Source organism: Ctenopharyngodon idella, chromosome 5 (genome assembly GCF_019924925.1).
Source record: "Ctenopharyngodon idella isolate HZGC_01 chromosome 5, HZGC01, whole genome shotgun sequence".
Classification (NCBI taxonomy): domain Eukaryota; kingdom Metazoa; phylum Chordata; class Actinopteri; order Cypriniformes; family Xenocyprididae; genus Ctenopharyngodon; species Ctenopharyngodon idella.
In genome coordinates this window covers 35,575,660-35,592,736 of record NC_067224.1, presented here as the reverse complement: position 1 = coordinate 35,592,736, position 17,077 = coordinate 35,575,660, and the positions used below count along the sequence as shown (strand labels likewise).

The 17,077-nt window shown below is 36.9% G+C and overlaps 2 protein-coding genes across 2 annotated transcripts in view; one reads left to right on the top strand and one right to left on the bottom strand.

The window, feature by feature from the left end:
- znrf3 (zinc and ring finger 3) overlaps positions 1-8,966 on the top strand; it is a 75,462-nt gene extending 66,496 nt beyond the window's left edge. The window contains exons 5-9 of the mRNA XM_051894157.1: positions 2,617-2,748; positions 3,689-3,796; positions 3,994-4,161; positions 5,539-5,641; positions 5,738-8,966. Coding sequence (XP_051750117.1) covers positions 2,617-2,748; positions 3,689-3,796; positions 3,994-4,161; positions 5,539-5,641; positions 5,738-7,398 — 2,172 coding nt within the window. The 3' untranslated portion in view covers positions 7,399-8,966. The remainder of the gene's footprint in view (positions 1-2,616; positions 2,749-3,688; positions 3,797-3,993; positions 4,162-5,538; positions 5,642-5,737) is intronic.
- Positions 8,967-9,316: 350 nt separating this feature from the next.
- On the bottom strand, positions 9,317-15,484 carry coq5 (coenzyme Q5, methyltransferase). Its single transcript, XM_051894199.1, has 7 exons — positions 15,247-15,484; positions 14,626-14,775; positions 13,468-13,689; positions 13,273-13,379; positions 11,682-11,770; positions 10,233-10,344; positions 9,317-9,798 (listed from the first exon to the last, which is right to left on the bottom strand). Exons 1-7 carry the CDS (start codon positions 15,446-15,448, stop codon positions 9,697-9,699), a joined length of 984 nt encoding a protein of 327 aa, XP_051750159.1. The 5' UTR covers positions 15,449-15,484; the 3' UTR covers positions 9,317-9,696.
- Positions 15,485-17,077: the final 1,593 nt, after the last annotated feature.

Here is a 17,077-nt window from a genome sequence, read left to right as displayed (position 1 = left end):
TGCATGCAAAAAACACAAAGGAAAAACTTTCCCATTTATAGTATATCATTGTTTTTTTTTGTTTTTTTGTTTTAAATTAAAGATTGAAGGTTTAAAATCTCAAATTTTTATTTTTAAAACTCCATTTAGTTTTCAAAGAAGTCATAGGATTGTAATGTGGTTTGTTAATGGAATTGCGTTTAATTGGTTATGTCCTAATTTGCATACTTACACTACATACTAAATTACACTCATTTTCAAAAGTTTGTGGTCAGTAATATTTTATAGATTTTTTTTTTTTTTTTTTTTTAAGAAATCAGTACTTCAATTCAGGAATTATGCATTTAATTGATCAAATGAAACTGATACCAATAAGAATTGTTTCTTGAGCAACAAATCAGCATATTAGAATGATTTCTGAAAGATCATGTGACACTGAAGACTGGAGTAATGATACATTAAAACATTATATATATATATATATATATATATATATATATATATATATATATATATATATATATATAAGGGTTTTTTTATTTTATATTTCACATTATTACTGTTTTACTGTGTATTTGATCAAAATGCAGCATTGGTGAGCATAAAAGAATTTTTTCATTTCAAATATTTAAAAAAATCTTACAGACCCCAAACTTTTGTACTGTATTATATGTACTTTTGCTGTTGATGGGGAAAATGTCATACTTTTGAGTGTACAGTATATTAAGATAGTACATCAGTATTTGGGCCTGTGTCATACCACATCATATATATTTTGCATCTTGCTAGCATATGTACTTGCAATGTACTGTTACCATGTAAATGCTAGATAAATTATAGCTAAACTATGGAACTTTTAGATAAAAATACAAAAAAAAAAAAAAAAAGCAGATTCTGAAAAAGTATTTAATTTGGGCACCTCTGGCACACCTACGGACTAATTCTAGTACCACATACTATTTAGGACAGATAGGATGTATTTGAATTTTCTTTAAGAAACGAAAATGTAGTTAGATATTCAGTGATAATTGAAAGCAGTGTGTTGTCCACTACCACTTTATTTCCATTTACTTAATGGAATCACTACCGTGGTGCAGCACCTATTCTCACCACTGTCTGTGGAAAAGGCTGATCTGCGGAAGTCCTTTTCTTTGTCTCTGCTTTTGAGAGAGCAAGGGTCTTTTTTTCCACTCCCCTCTCTTTCACTGTGGTATTTTTCTCTCCCAAACCAGGCCCAGACTTGCTTTTTCCCCCTCTCCCTCGTTCAGTTGTAAACGGTGTACAGACGAGATAAAAGAGCTTCTGTGTAGACCACATGAAAAGAGTCAGCGCAGTACATTCCAGTGCCAGCACCTCTGTCCAGACTCATTCGGCTTCCTCGGTTGCACAGATTACAGTTTAAAGCCTCAAGGCTTTGGGGAGGACGAGGAGAGTTTTAATCACGGGGCCAAGCATTAAGGGAAAAGCTTTCATCATCACCTGCTAGATCCTACCCTAGTTCCCTACCCCAGATCCTAACCTAGTTCTGTCCTTATTCATTTTTTTCTCTCTCTTTCTCTCTTTCTTTTCTCCCCCAGTAAGCATATGTTCATTGCCAAAGACATCTGTGATACCTCAAATGAAAAATGTATGCTGTTAATTTAACTGATCTGATTTTTGCCTGGTAGATGACTAAATGTGTTGAAAATCCCATAGACTTAAATTAGATTTTTTCAGAGACTTGACCAACAGCCTAGAAACCGCACATATAGCTAACAGCTACCACAGAAACACCTTAGGATCATGGCGACAAGCTTTTCTTTTGTTGTATTTGTGTACAAACGTTAAATAAATGTCTTTAAAAAAAAAACAGCCACAAGGTCTGTGAAACATTATTCTATTCCATGTATTGCAGACGAGCGAATGCTGTAAATTGTCAAGATAAAAATGCACAAACCGTAAAGACGTCTCTACGATGTGCTGTTAGAGCCTGTATTTCTATCATATTGCAATGTGTAAATATAGAGAAAGCGGGAGGCTTTCCCTGAGTCTGTGCCTCTTTTCTTGAATGAAAACCCAACAGACCTGAAAAATAAGAGGGGGGAAAGAACGCTTAAATGACTATCTTTCAACTTCCCATATTTCACATGAGAGACATGACGACAGAGGGAGAAATAGAGGCTTGAATATCCCTGGTATTTCCCTCAGGTTTTTCAAATTACAGACTGGAGCTGTAGTCTGAGGGAGCTACAAGGCTAAATTGAGCATCCACATTCGCAACATGCAATTGGTTTACTGCTACTTTCCCCTTCTATACGGAAAAAAGACCAACCACAGTTTCCATGTCTGGACTCTATAGGTTGCTTTTTCACATGGGTGTATGTTGTCGGGGAGAGCTTTTCCCCAGCAACCGAGTTCATGTTGATTGGGCAGATTGAATAATGATTGGAAATGTTATTCATTAAAATAATTACATGTATTTTTCTAAGTGCATCTTCAGATGTAAAGCCATAGCAGTGTAATGGGTTTTGGTGCTGTTGCTGCTTTTCAGAGTTTTTACTCTAAATAACTGTATCATTTAATTGTGGTGGTCTGGCATGAGAGCTTGAAATCTTTCTCTCAAATTCTTACTGTCTTTTCTCTCATTATTTTTCCTAGCTGAACCAGGTTTCAGAGGACCCCTTAAAAAGGCCGGTGGTCTATGTCAAAGGAGCCGATGCGGTTAAACTGATGAACATAGTCAATAAGCAAAAAGTTGCACGAGCCAGAATCCAACATCGACCACCAAGGGTGAGAGTTCACACTTTTGTATTGCATGCAATAAAACATACATTAGTATGTTATAACGTGAACTTTATGGGTCACAAAGTTTATCTTGATTTTTTTTTTTCTTTTCTTATTTTTTATATAATAATATTTTTAAACAGTGCTTTAATTAGCGTTACAGATTTTGCATGGTATAAAACTCTGTAAAAAGTTAAAGGAAATGTTCACCCAAAAATGAAAATTATCCCATAATTTACTCACCCTCAAGCTATCCTAGGTGTATATGACTATCTTCTTTCAGACGAACAGAATCGGAGTTGTAAGAAAAACTCAGCTTTTGTAAGAAAAATATTTTTTGCTCTATCCTCTGCGCTTCCACGTTCATTAATACGTCGTCTCGGATCAGAGGTCACTCTTCCGCCAGAACTAGACTTGAGTACGGCTGTTGCCGGAAGCCAGTTATTATAGTTTATAAAGTTTTAAATATGGATACTTTTCTTACAAAAAAAAAAAACCCATTGGTTTGCTTCAGAAGGCCTTTATTAACCCCCTGGAGCCATATGGATTACTTTTATGATGGATGGATGCACTTTTTTGGACTCGAGTTCCATTCACTACCATTATAAAGCTTGGAAGAACCAGGATATTTTTAATATAACTCAGATTCTGTTCGTCTGAAAGAAGAAAGTCATATACACCTAGGATGGCTTGAGGGTGAGTAAATCATGGGGTAATTTTCATTTTTTGGGTGAACTATCCCTTTAAGTCTTCTAAATCTCCTTTGAAGTATGCCTTCTATGGCATGTTGTGCTTGGCTTGTTGCGTTATCACATCTGAGCGTCCCACAAAGAAAGTTTTATTTTACAATGGTGTGTAACGTTTGTAATTTAATTGAATGTAAGCTTTTTCGCTGACACCTTATCTTCAAAATGTTCTGACATTTTCCTGTTGTTGTCTACTACAGCCCACAGAGTATTTTGACATGGGAATTTTCCTGGCATTCTTCGTTGTGGTGTCTCTGGTCTGCCTCATCCTCCTCATCAAGATAAAGCTCAAGCAAAGACGCAGCCAGGTGAGGCTCTACAATGCAGTTTGATACGGGTTCGATTACACGGTAACAATTCAATTAGAGGTCTAAATGTTGACCTCATGCAATTTGATTAATTCACAAAAAGTTGTCTTGTTTCATGTCAATGTACAATTTAAAGAAGTTTGTTTCATGCCTTTCCTGACATGCCTTCTGTACATAATTGTTTCCCCACCTGTCAGAGTTCCATGAACCGGATGGCCATTCAGGCCCTGGAGAAGATGGAAACACGCAAGTTCAAGGCTAAGGTCAAGGGTCAACGTGAGGCCAGCTGTGGAGCATCAGACTCAGTGAGCAGTAGTTCCACATCAGACTGTGCCATATGCCTTGAGAAATACATCGATGGCGAGGTAATTATCTTCAGAAATGTTCAAAAGCTTGTAGAAGGGGGAAAAAAAACAATTTAAAAAGGTGTTGCACACTGGCCAAATTTACTCACTTTGTTGGTCCTTTAATATCTATTCCAAAACCAAATTACAGGCTAACAGATTAAAGGAATATGCCAAACCACTACTGCATGACCCTGGAAAATTAGTCATGCTTTCTAGTTTATTTATTTTGGTTGATTTGGTTTATTCAGTGAAGGACCTTTCTGAGGTTCTTGATATTGTTGTCTTAAACATCCTTGTTTTGGCCTCCCTGTGCTTCTTCTGTCTGAAAGTATATGAAGACTAACACTGGTGACATTTTTTTTATTCGCCTTTGCGGTTATGTGTCATGCTAAAAAAAAAAAGCACACAACAAAGAAATCAAGGCGTCTGAGATGCACAGAGGAAGTGGCGATATAAAAGGCTCAATGGCATCAAAGGGTTTGTCTGTGATGATTAAGAAAAGCAACAAAAGCAGGGAGGAAAGGCAGAGGGAGGGGGGATGAGTCATGCTTGGGGACAGAGAATGACTTCTGTGGGTGAGATCTGTGAAGTTAGGCTTTCTATATAAAAGCACAGGAGTTTATCTCTTAGAAAGGGGTTGAGAATGTTGAAGTTTTTGTTTTTGAGACACTTTAGCTGAGTTCGAAGCATTGGAAGTAGGTTTTAGGCTGAAAATAATGTATAAGTCAGTAGCTGATTGCAATTGTAAAGTCCTGTAAGCACTAGTATGAGAGTTTGTACCATCTTGAGCACTGACAAGCTGTGTAACGGTGGCGCCATCTACAGTTCACATTGCACAATGTGGTGTTTTGGCATCTAAAGCAGGGGTGTCCAATCCTGCTCCTGGAGGGCCACTGTCCTGCAAGGTGTAGCTACAACCCCAATTAAACACACCTGAACTAATCAATGTCTTACTAGACATACTAGAAACTTCCAGGCAGGTTTATTGAGTTAAGCTGGATCTAAACTCTGCAGGACAATGGCCCTCCTGGACTGAGTTTGGACATCCCTGTTGTAAAGTTTAGTTCCAACCCTAATTAAACACACCTGAACCAGCTAATCAAGGTCTTCCAGATTACTGGAACCTTCTTGGCTGGTGTGTTGGTGTAGGTTGGAGCTAAATTCTCCAGGACATTGGCCCTCGAGAAGCAGGAGTATTGAACACCCCTGATCTAAAGCATGAGTTACTTGAAAACAGCTCTGTGACTTGGTAAGAGCATAAAATGGTACCCTGTTTTTTGGGGTTTGCAAATATTGCATTCCAGGAAGCTTCAAAATGTCACTGCAGTAACTGGAAGACCCACAACAATGTTAAGACAGACCTATTGACCTCACAAATCTTTGCCACACTTGCAGGAGTTGAGGGTGATCCCTTGCGCACACCGATTTCACAAGAAATGTGTGGACCCTTGGCTACTTCAGCACCACACTTGTCCACACTGCAGGCACAACATTATTGGTGAGCATCAGAAACTGACTCAAACTGTCAAATATGTATAAATAATGGGTCTTGATTCAGTTAATTTTTGAACTGTGCATTTGTATTTTCTACCAGAACAAAAAAAGGGAAACCCAGGCACAGTTTGCCTTGATCCAGGAAACCCAGTCCACAGCCGCCAGCAGAGAGTCGTCCTCCCTGTTCATTATCCAGGAAGGGTGCACAGAGCTGGGCAGGTGACGGCCTACCCTACACGGACCAGCATGGACCCCCATGGCAACCCCATCACTGTTTTAACAGTGGACCAGCACCCTGAGCAGGGCCTCTATCCTTCACAATCCCCCTTTATACGGGGTTACCCTGCCCTCCATTTGGACCACACGCTAAACCCGCACCATTGCAGCCTGGAGCATCGTGGCCCTGCTTACCCACAAACCCATACATTCAAACGACCCAAATTCCATGGACGCAACTTTTCTCGTGCTGCCTGCTTTTCCCAGTACGAGACCATGTACCAGCACTACTATTTTCAGGGCTTGACCTTTCCACAACCTGAAGGCCAGCCTGGTAATGGACTCCACAAAGGTCACAGTCGACCCTTCCAACCAGGACTTTTGTATCCTACTGTGGTGCACATGGCACCGGCTTCCTCTTCCCGTCTGGGTGACTCCGGAAGCACCTCAGGACTTAGTTGTTACCACGGGCACCGCTCTGTGTGTAGCGGTTACCTTGCGGACTGTCCTGGAAGTGACAGCAGCAGCAGTTCGGGTCAATGCCACTGCTCCTCAAGTGACTCCATGTTGGATTGTACGGAAGTCAGCAACCAGGGCGTGTATGGAAGCTGCTCGACGTTCCGGAGTTCGCTAAGCAGTGACTATGACCCCTACGTGTACCGCAGTAAGAGTCCGTGTCGGGGATCGGCTGGGGAGGCTGGGACAGTGTTTTCTGCCGCCCCTCCAGCTGATGACACTTCGGCCCCAGTATCAGGGATGATGGACTGCCTACAACCTCCAGTTGGAGCTTGTTACATTTCTGGGGACCAGTTGTCTAACTGCAGCCTGGAGCCCAACTGTAGTAGCCACTCTTCAGTGGAAACCAGGGAACTTACTAGCACTACCTCAGCCGGGCCCCTAGAGGGCTCTGTGACAGAAAGGAGCCACAGCTCTGTGAAGCCTTGTGGAGAGCAAGGGGTAGCTTGCAACTGCTGTTTTGAGGTACCTAAATTAAACTTAGAACATAAAGGTATGGAAGGAGAAGACCGAGGACGCTGCAGGTGGGCCGCAGAGTCTCAAGCTATCGCTTCCCCACAGAACTTTTATAGCGTTAGCACCGAGCAGCTACCGTCGCCAGATCATGTTAGCTATGACGGACTGCCATGCTGCTTTTACACAGAGATGACTGTACACCGGGGAAGTGCTAGTAATTACGCTGAAGATTGTTCAGTTAACGTACAGTACGCCCAGACAGACAGTGACGGCTGCATGGGACAGGGTTGCTGTGAGCTAGCACAGCGAATACCCATAATTCCTGAGGATACAGACTGTGAATTAGGCTTGGGTCCAGAACCACAAACTTGTTTGCTCCCTCCTAGACTTACCGTAGAGAGGGAAGAGAGGACTTCTGAGGAGAATTGTGACTTATTTTTCACCTCAGGACAATGTAGAGGTCAAGTTTATCAGCAAGACGAAGAGGCCAGAGCACTGTTTCCCTCACAGTGTACTGGCATGTCTGAAACACAAGGGGGCAGCAAAGCATCTTATGATAGATCAGGGCTCTGATAGGAGACCCTAAAACAGCACAGGCTCTTGAAAATCAATAAATTTTAAACTTTTTAATAGTTGTGTTGTCAAAACTCTGGAGTGTACTTATCAGAAATGGTTTGCGTTTTAAGATTTTACAATTGTACTTTTTTTTTTTTTTTTTTTTTTTTTTCAGTGTTGATCTCGTTCATTCCTGTGGCCTTCAGAATCTGTCACATCAACACAATGGTTATAGATGCTAAGAAGGCAAAAGTATAAAGCTAAATAACAGCTATATTTGAATTTCACATACTTCCTCGTGCAACACAAACTCAGAAATGTGAGTCATACAGAGCATCATTATATGAATGCTTTCTTGATTGGACTAGGACCAGGGAAAATGTCTGTAAATGTATATGACTAACTTTTACGTTTTTACGACAATTTAAGTTCCACGTTATTAGCGATAAGATGATTTGAATGCTCTTTTTACACATATATTTCATTCAGAATTGCATGCGAGCAGTAAGAAGTCATACAGCATGTACGTACATCTCAGTACACTAAATTATTTCATTTAGAGAAATAAAAACCAAAATGGAACACTTCATGTGGAGGGAGTGCACATCAGGTGCTGAGGTCATTTCTCACCGACAACTTAGCTAGGTGTAAATCGGACTTGAATATTGTACATCTCCCTCTTTCTCTTCCTCTCTCAGGGCCTTTATCTTTTAAGTACAGGAACAGACCATTAAAAAAGCTTCCTTTTTTTTTTTTTTTTTAAATACTTGTCAATGGAGACTACTGAGCTACATGTATATCACACCAAAGTTTAGTTTGTCTCCAGGGTACAGTCAAAACACCACTGGTTGAATTAGAACCTGACTACTCTAGGGTTAGCGGTGTAGGATGTCTAGTGTTTGACCCCTAATAAGTTGCTCTTTTTTTTTCTTTTTTTTTCTCCTTTTTTTAAGCTAGCAGTTTGTCAGAAAGACGCCAAAGTATAATGGTTTAAAGAGATTGGAATGCAGTGGTATATATATTTATATGCATCAAAAACCGCATAATCACCTTTAATAACTACACATTGCACTCATGCTTTACACATACACCATCATATCATCATGCCTTTCTGTTTTTACAGAGTATTTTATACTGTTTCTATGAAATGTATCCATACAGCTTACACAGGCGGTCATTATAAAATAACTTTATTTATACATAGACTAAAACAGTGCCGTAACATGAGAATCTACTCTTGCCTTGCATAGAAATATGTACTGCAAATATAGCATTTTTTCTGGGTACTTGAGTCACTATTTAATATTTCGTATTGTTTGTAGCACTTAAGATTGTATAAAAGAAAATGTGTACAAAAATTAATATTTTTTAATTTTTTTAAAGATATAATTATTTTCTCCATTATCATTTTACAAATGTTAAAGGTTAGAGTTTGATCTGTGTATATTTCTGTATCTGTATAGCAGCACATTTCATAAATGGAAATATGTTCTCTGAATATTTATTGACTAATATATTTATCTTTAAGCCATGTCTTATGTTCAGAGTGTCTGAGGTTTTTTTTTTTTTTTTTTTTTTTTTGAGATCACTAATAAGAGACTTTGTAAATACATGGTAATTGCACACAAGACGATTAAATATTCTCTGACCAAAAACTGATTTTAAAATTTTAGTACAGTTTTGTAACAGTGTACAAAGATCTTAAAAAATATATGGTTTTATTAAAGTAAAAACACAACTGACTGTTTCATTTTCGCCAAGCACAACACATCACAGGGATGTTTTTCATGTTATTATGGACCAATTCCACTAATACAAAAGTGTGTGGCTCCGATTGAGACCAGAGCTAGAACTCGCACAGCATTATATGAAGAGCAATTCGTTGGGAGTGTTCATTACTAAACTTACATTTTGTAATGGGATAAAATAAAACATATTTAATCTTTTTTTTGTTTTATTAGGTCAGCATGTGCTTCTCAATGACCAAAAACCAAACATTGTCCAGCTTGTACAAATAAAAATAGTGCTCACATTTCATCAGCCTTTAACATTTTCAATATCTCAGACAAACATATCACTCAAACCCACAACACTTTAAAGAACATTTTAATCTCTTCCATTTTCACTTCAAAGGGTGAAATATTTCCATATACCAACAGAACAAAGGACTATTCATGCTGAGTTTCCTAAGACCCAGTGTCTGTTGCACAAGTGTTCTGATTTTACTGTCCTCACTTTGTTTGTAGAACAGCACTCTCTCTTGTCAGAGTTCATTTGGAGAGAAAGCGATACTCATTGTGTATGTGCGGTAGACACTCAGAGCTTGAATCCTGAATGAATCGCAACGATTCCTCCAGTCAGGTTAAAATACTGGACACAGAAGAAGCCAGCATCCTCAATCATTTCCTTAAATGTTTCCTGTGGAAGACATATAGAATGATAGAGGTTTCTCACAACATATTCTATAATTCATTTTCATACAATACTGAAAATGGTTTATTTCACTTTTTGCCTAAATATATTGTAATTTTAGTATTGAATATAGGCACAGATAAGGTTTCAGTGTGGCATTCACAAAGAAAAACAATGAAATCTTAAAGTAAAATAAAAATGAACCCCTTGCCTAGGTGATGAAACAACACCTTTATAGGTTCTTAAATTTCAAGACCCAACACGGTTTTATTTTAGGCAAAATGAAGATAGACATGTAAACTTTGCATCAAAGGCTTTGGGTTTTAGCTACAAGGAAATTATTGCTATTGCACGAAATGTCTGAACAATTATTGTGCCATGTCTCTCATGCCTATAAAATAGCTGTATCACTCAGGACTGTGTATTTTGTTTTTTGTTACCTGGTCTGGGAACTTTCGGATGCTCTCCACCAAATACTGATATGATTTCCAGTCTCCAGCGATCACTTCACCCAACACAGGGATCATCTGAAAACTATATGTATCGTACAGCCTGCAAAAATAAGTTAATTAATAAACAAAAATTCATGGAGTAATTCACATACTATACACTGTGTATACCATCTCTAAGACTTAAAAAAAAAAAGAAAAAAAAGAAATTATTATTATGATAACCAAACATTTTAATATCAACATTTTTGGTATAATACAATATACAATACATTATTCTAAAGTGTTTTCAAAGAATAGTGCCTCAAAGACAACAGTGTTAAAGACTGTAACAATGTTCAATGCAGGATTATTTTAGTTAACTAAAACTACAACAACTATAAAACAAGAAGAATAAAAAAAACATTTTCATTACTTATTTTCATTACAAAATATATACGGAGCCCCGGCCTTAAGGGACATGGTGATGGAAAAAATATGAGAAAAAGTTTTGCGTTCCCCCAAGAAACTTTGCGTCCCCTTGCAAAGGACTCAAAGGGTTTGCAATCGAAGTTTCTCAGGGGATCGCAAAAAAATTTCAAAAGCATTGACTTGTTATTTTTCCTCCCATCTCATATTTTTTTCCACCACCATATCCCTTTAGGGGCTCCATAAAAACATACATTAACTGAAAATAGAAGAAACTTTGGTTACACTTTACATAAAGGTGATGATACACAGGGCAACTTTTTGAGCAATGTTGCCAAGCAATATTGCTTGGGCACTTTCCCATTGTTGAGAATGGGCAAAAAATTTCTATCTGGATACTTTAAATCAAACTTTGTTGCCCATTCTCAATGGAAAAGTGCCCAAGAAACATCGCTTGGCAACATTGCTCAAAAAGTTGCCCTATGTGTCATCACCGTAAGGTTTCATTTGTTAACATTAGTTAATGTATTAACTAACATGAGCTAACAATGAGCAATACATTTGTTACAATATTTATTAATATTTGTTAATGTTAGTTAATAAAAATACAGTCGTTCACAGTACATTAACTAATGTTAACAAATACAACATTTGATTTCCATAATGTATTAGTAAATGTGGAAATTAACATTAAGATTAATAAATGCTGTAGAAGTATTGTTCATTCTTATGAAACTTTATTGTAAAGTGTTACCAAAACTTTTTATAGCTCATTTTATTTCAGCTACTTTCCAAGGCAACATTTCTCATTTTCATTCAGTTCAACTTGTACAAAAATAACAAATTAAAACAAATAAAAATGAATGAAAACTACATAGACAAATAAACAAAAGCTAATAAAACTGACCAACGCACAACAAAATGACTAAAATTGTAATTAAAATGGAAATATAAAAATAAAAATGAATTCAAAATATTAATAAATACTATAATAGCATCTCAATGATGCTAAAACAACACTGGTTCAATGACCTTGCGAGAAGAGGGTTGGTCACTTTGCTGAATTCTAGACACATGAACCGTCCACCTGGCTTAAGGACACGCAAAGCCTCTTGTAGAGCCTGCAGACAGAGACATCATCTCAAAGATAATAATAATAACTAGCCTACAGACTTCAAACACATCATTCAAATATGGAAATGAATAAATGATAAACAACAAAATTCAGTAACATTTTAGATTAGATAGCGAAACATACAAATTGCAAGTATCAGAGCAATATGGGCAACATTTCCAAGTTTTGATTAGGACCAGAGTTGGGCAAGTTACTTCCAAAATGTAATACATTATATATTACTAGTTACTGTCATTTGAAAGTAATTAGTTACATTACAATATTACTGTCTTTGAATTGTAATGCGTTACACTACTTTTGCGTTACTTTTGAGTTACTTTCACCAAAATAACCACAGAAGTATGACGGGATAAAATGCTAAAATATAGTTTACAGCATAATGACTGTGTAGGCCAGTGATCCATCAGGGGGACTGTGACTGTAACGAGTATAATATTACCCAAATTTTATGAGTAATGCGTTATATTTCTGTGTTACAGCAAAAAGTAATATATTACTGTAATATAATTACTTTTGTAATGCGTTACTCCCAACTCTGGTTACAATCTCAGTAACGCACGTTACAAAAACGCATTTTAACCCGAAATTAAGTGGTGTTAGTTTTATTTTTATTTTTTTTTACCAACACCGTAAGACATTCCAGCACCAGAGAAAAATATCCACGGGTAAAATAGTAGGGTATGTCTATTTCCTGCTGCTGGAATTCGATGGTTGAGATGACTGCAGAGACAGATTCTACATTTTTGAGATGGACATAGCTACTCCCATTATTTTCAGAGAAAAGGACAAGAACGTAATAGTCAAGTGCAATATTGCAATCTATGTGCGGCACTTTCTAGAAATAGCATTTGAAAAAACACCTGGACCGGTGCCACGCTAACACTAAGATAACCGATAGAGCTTCAGGGTCGGAGAAGAGAAAGAATGCGCCGGACGAGAGCACGGGCAAGACAAAGCAACAGATGGAGAAATATCAGTGAGTCGCTAGCACACATACACGGCTTGTTTGCGCATCAATAATAACGGACTCCCGCATGCCTTATATACGACTCCTGTATGTCACTGTAATCGTCTTTACCTTCATTACAATCGTCATCCATCAAAACTTTATTAGCAACATTGGTTTTCTTTATTCAACTGAGAGATGTGGTGAAATTAACTCAAAAGTAACGCATTACAATTCAAAGACAGTAATATTGTAATGTAACTAAATACTTTCAGTAACTAGTAATAAATAATGTATTGCATTTTGGAAGTAACTTGCCCAACTCTGAATGTAACGAGTATAATATTACCCAAATTTTATGAGTAATGCGTTAAATTACTGTGTTACGGCAAAAAGTAATATATTTCTGTAATATAATTAGTTTTGTAATGTGTTACTCCCAACACTGATTAGGACAGAAATGGCTTTCAGTACAGTGTTATTTATTTTAATGTCTAGTTTTAACCTGTTCAGCAAACTGATGTGAAGTGCAGAGTCTTTACTTGCTCTATGTGGGTCACATTTCTGATGCCGAACGCAATAGTGTATATGTCAAACTGATCGTCATCGAATGGAAGCTCTTCTGCATTGCCTACGACCCATGACAGACCTGAAAAACATGTGACATGAATTGAAATCAACCTTATTTTCACTACAAAAAATGCACGATAGATGTCATTGGTTAAAGATGACCGTACCTGTAGTGATTCCTGCTTTCTCCGCTCGTTGTTTTCCAACTTTGAGCATTTCTTTATTGATGTCACACACCACGGCCCGCGACTGTGGAGGCCCTGCATCGTCGGACACATAATGATCGGCGATGTCCTGCCATGATGGTGTCTGATGGGATTTCGCTCTTATCCGCTGCTGACGATCATACATCGAGCGAGTGTACTCCAGGAAGCGAAAAGAGATGTCACCTACAGCAGAATAGCACATATCTGAATATCTGGGGTATTAATTTCTGGGGCTTTCAATCTTTTAGATGCCACGGATCATCCCAATCCTAAAATTTAAAAGGCAGCTATATATTTTTTTATGGGTAAGGACCCAATTTATCCTGTGAAAAATCATTATTATGTGTAAAATATTATTTTGGAAAATATTTAGATTCCACTGCATTACATTATGTTTCTTGACAGGCCCCACTGACTTCCATAGTATTTTTTCCCATACTATGGAAGTCAAAGGGGTCCATCAACTGTTTAGTTACCGTCATACTTCAAAATATCTTCTTTGTGTTCAGCAGAAGAAAGAAATTCATACAGGTTTGGAACAACTTGAGGGTGAGTAAATGATGACAGAATATTAATTTTTGGGTGAACTATCCCTTTAAATACTGTATAGACTGTAGAACAATTCTATATAAAACAATAGTGGGTTTAACATCAAAATTTAACATCTAATGTTAAAATATATATTTTTAATGTAACCTTGTACCTTGGTCAGTTCTAAAATAATTTATGCAACTTTATATGATTTATTTAAAAGAATAAAAAGAGCAGTTTCAAGTCTATCCTCCTATTGTTCAACTGGTTGAGGTTGATACGGGATTTAGAAAGTAATTAGTAATAAGTAATGCAACACTTTTTAGACAGCAATTAGTACATTAAATTAACATTGAACTTAATTGAGCTGAATAATGACACTGTTGTCTTTTAGGGCTGCTTTACAGCTGAAATTGTAGGCCTATTTGTTTCATAATTGATGAACTCGGCAGCATTAATGCTGTTATTTTCTAGTTTGTTACTGTTAAGCTGCTTTAAAACAGTCTGTATTGTATAAAGCTCTAGATAAATAGATGTAAAATGAATGAAACTAAATGAAATTATGAACAAGTCATAGCTGTGATTTACCTGTGCCACCAGCTGTGTCTAGTAGTCGTAGCCCCGGCTGGGGGTTCATGATGTGCAGCAGTGTGTCTTTCCACAGTCTGTGTATTCCCAAACTCATGGCATCATTCATCACGTCATACTTTTTGGCCACACTTTCAAACACCTTATATACTGACAGTTGAAAAACAACGAGAGAAATGGAAATGTAATGGCTAGTGGAAAAGGTTTTAGCACACACTATCTAATATCATAGACTCAATTTAAACACTTTTAATTAGGCATAGACAACTAATCATCCTAATAAACTTTTTTTTTATTAAACAAACAACAATACAAAACATTAAGGCAGATAAAGACGTATTACTAGAGTAACAAAAAAGAAACAATGCAACACCTTATGAGGACACAAAGGATGAATATAAAACAGTTTTCGTTGCTTTACGAGTAAAATAGCTTTGTAAAGTTTCCATATACTTGTCTTGATAAACTTTGATGAAAGAAAAGAGCTGTTTAGAGTCAGTAAATTTTTGTTTATGTATGTGAAATTTAGCTAGCATGAAACATAAATGAATCATGTAATATTGTCCTATATATTCTCTTTTGAGTAGTCAAACAATCCTAATAAACTAATGTATGCGTTACCTTTCTCTGCTTTCTCCCCCTCTGGGACTGTTTGGAAACCAAAGTGCGTACTTCTGCCCTCTGTGCTATCGCTATATCCGCGACACCCTGTGATCCCAGCACGACAGCACAAATGTTTGATTCGACACCCTGAAACATGAGGAATATTTCGCGTAGAATCTGAGAAAAATCTAAGGGCAAGTGCCCTGATGGAGGCCGCCATGTTTCTCTCAAGTTCAGTTGCGCAAGCACTTGCGTCATAAACCAGTAACGCGACGAGTTGTAGTTCCGGCGGATCTATGTTGGACTACAAAAATGCAGATATGTTTGATCTTCACCAACTTTTGCACACCAGATTAGAGACCTCGTGCATCATCTTACACTGGATTTTTGGTGGCTGTTACCATTTACTGAAGAAAAAAAAAAAAAAAAAAAAAAAACTATGGTGCTTGACAGCTGGCCTTGACTTGCAAAAATGAACCCCAAGTTAATGATGTCTTGATAAACTTTTGTTATTACCCTCTTTTAAAAGACATTGTATACTTTACTGGCCACTTAAAGCCCATATATGTATTTTTTGTGTGTGTCTGTGGAAGCTTGTTCTGTGGGAGAAGGATATCCTAGGTTCACTAGGTATATCAAAATTATAATAAAATATAATTTTATATATCTTGTCACACAAACGATGGGGAAAGCTATAATATAATAATAATATAATATAATATATTTTATATAATATATATTAATACATAATATATTTCTATATAATATATTTAATAATTTCTAAAACGTTAGAAAGATTAATTAGGCATAAGTATTTACTGATAGATATTTTTGTACTTCTAACTTTATTATAATGGGATTTATTTATTTATTTTATTATGTATATTCTTTAATTATTTCCCTTGATTTATTTACTATTTTGTTTTTATTGAGTCATAGCTAACTGGAAAATGTTTATGCTTTGCATAAGTGAAGTTAAAGACACATTAACACATTAAACTGAAAGTAACAGAGATGTGTGTGTGTGTATTTCAATGTTTTTCTTCTAACACTACTTAAACTGCTTGAAATATGTTATCTAATCATTTATTGTTTGAATTACCTCAATACAACTTTAATACTCAACAGTGAAGTTAGTCAATGCCGGAGAAAAACGATAATATGTATTTAATAACCCATACCAGTAGGGGGCACTGTAGGATTCATAGTCATGCTTGTTGAATACGGCGGTGTTTCTGTTCTGACTAAAGTAAGCAGCATTATGTAAATGAATGTCGAACTGCTTGTTTGCCTTTCTGAGTGGATTTTATTATATGTGGTTATTTAATGAGTAAAGGCTGATTGAGTTTATTGGGCAATCAAACAAATCACCATGAATTTATTAGATGCATTAACTCTGAGTGCATCATTTATTCAGATCAGTAACTAACCTCATTGATAAATTGTATTTATTTTGCGATTCACATTTGTCTTGCATTGTAACACTGTGAACGTGTTCACCTCACATACCATGAACATCTGCAGGTGGGCAGGCGGGCCTCACACACACACACACATATATACATACATACACACACACACACAGGGGAAATGGCTTACACATGGGGCCTGTAATAGAGGCTTTGTTTGTGCATCCACTCTGCGTCTGGTAGTCATTTTATCTGATAAGCATTTAAGCAACGCAGAAAACATCAGAGCCGAATTTCTTCCGTCCTTCACTTTTTCCTCTTCAGCAGATGTTGTTTTGGTGGTCTGTCTAGTTTTCAAATACATGCTTGTTTGCATATTTCCCCTTTGTCATAAAACGCTGTGGTTGTGCGTGAAACTTTGGTCATTTTACAAGCAAATT

What these genes read in the sequence shown, in the direction of transcription:
- coq5 (XM_051894199.1), bottom strand. Translation starts at nt 15,448, where the DNA reads ATGGCGGCCTCCATCAGGGCACTTGCCCTTAGATTTTTCTCAGATTCT. An exon ending in GAAAGCAGGAATCACTACAG is followed by an intron (nt 13,380 to 13,467) that starts GTACGGTCATCT and finishes CATGTTTTTCAG; the next exon opens with GTCTGTCATGGGTCGTAGGC. An exon ending in ATGTGACCCACATAGAGCAA is followed by an intron (nt 11,771 to 13,272) that starts GTAAAGACTCTG and finishes CTCTGTCTGCAG; the next exon opens with GCTCTACAAGAGGCTTTGCG.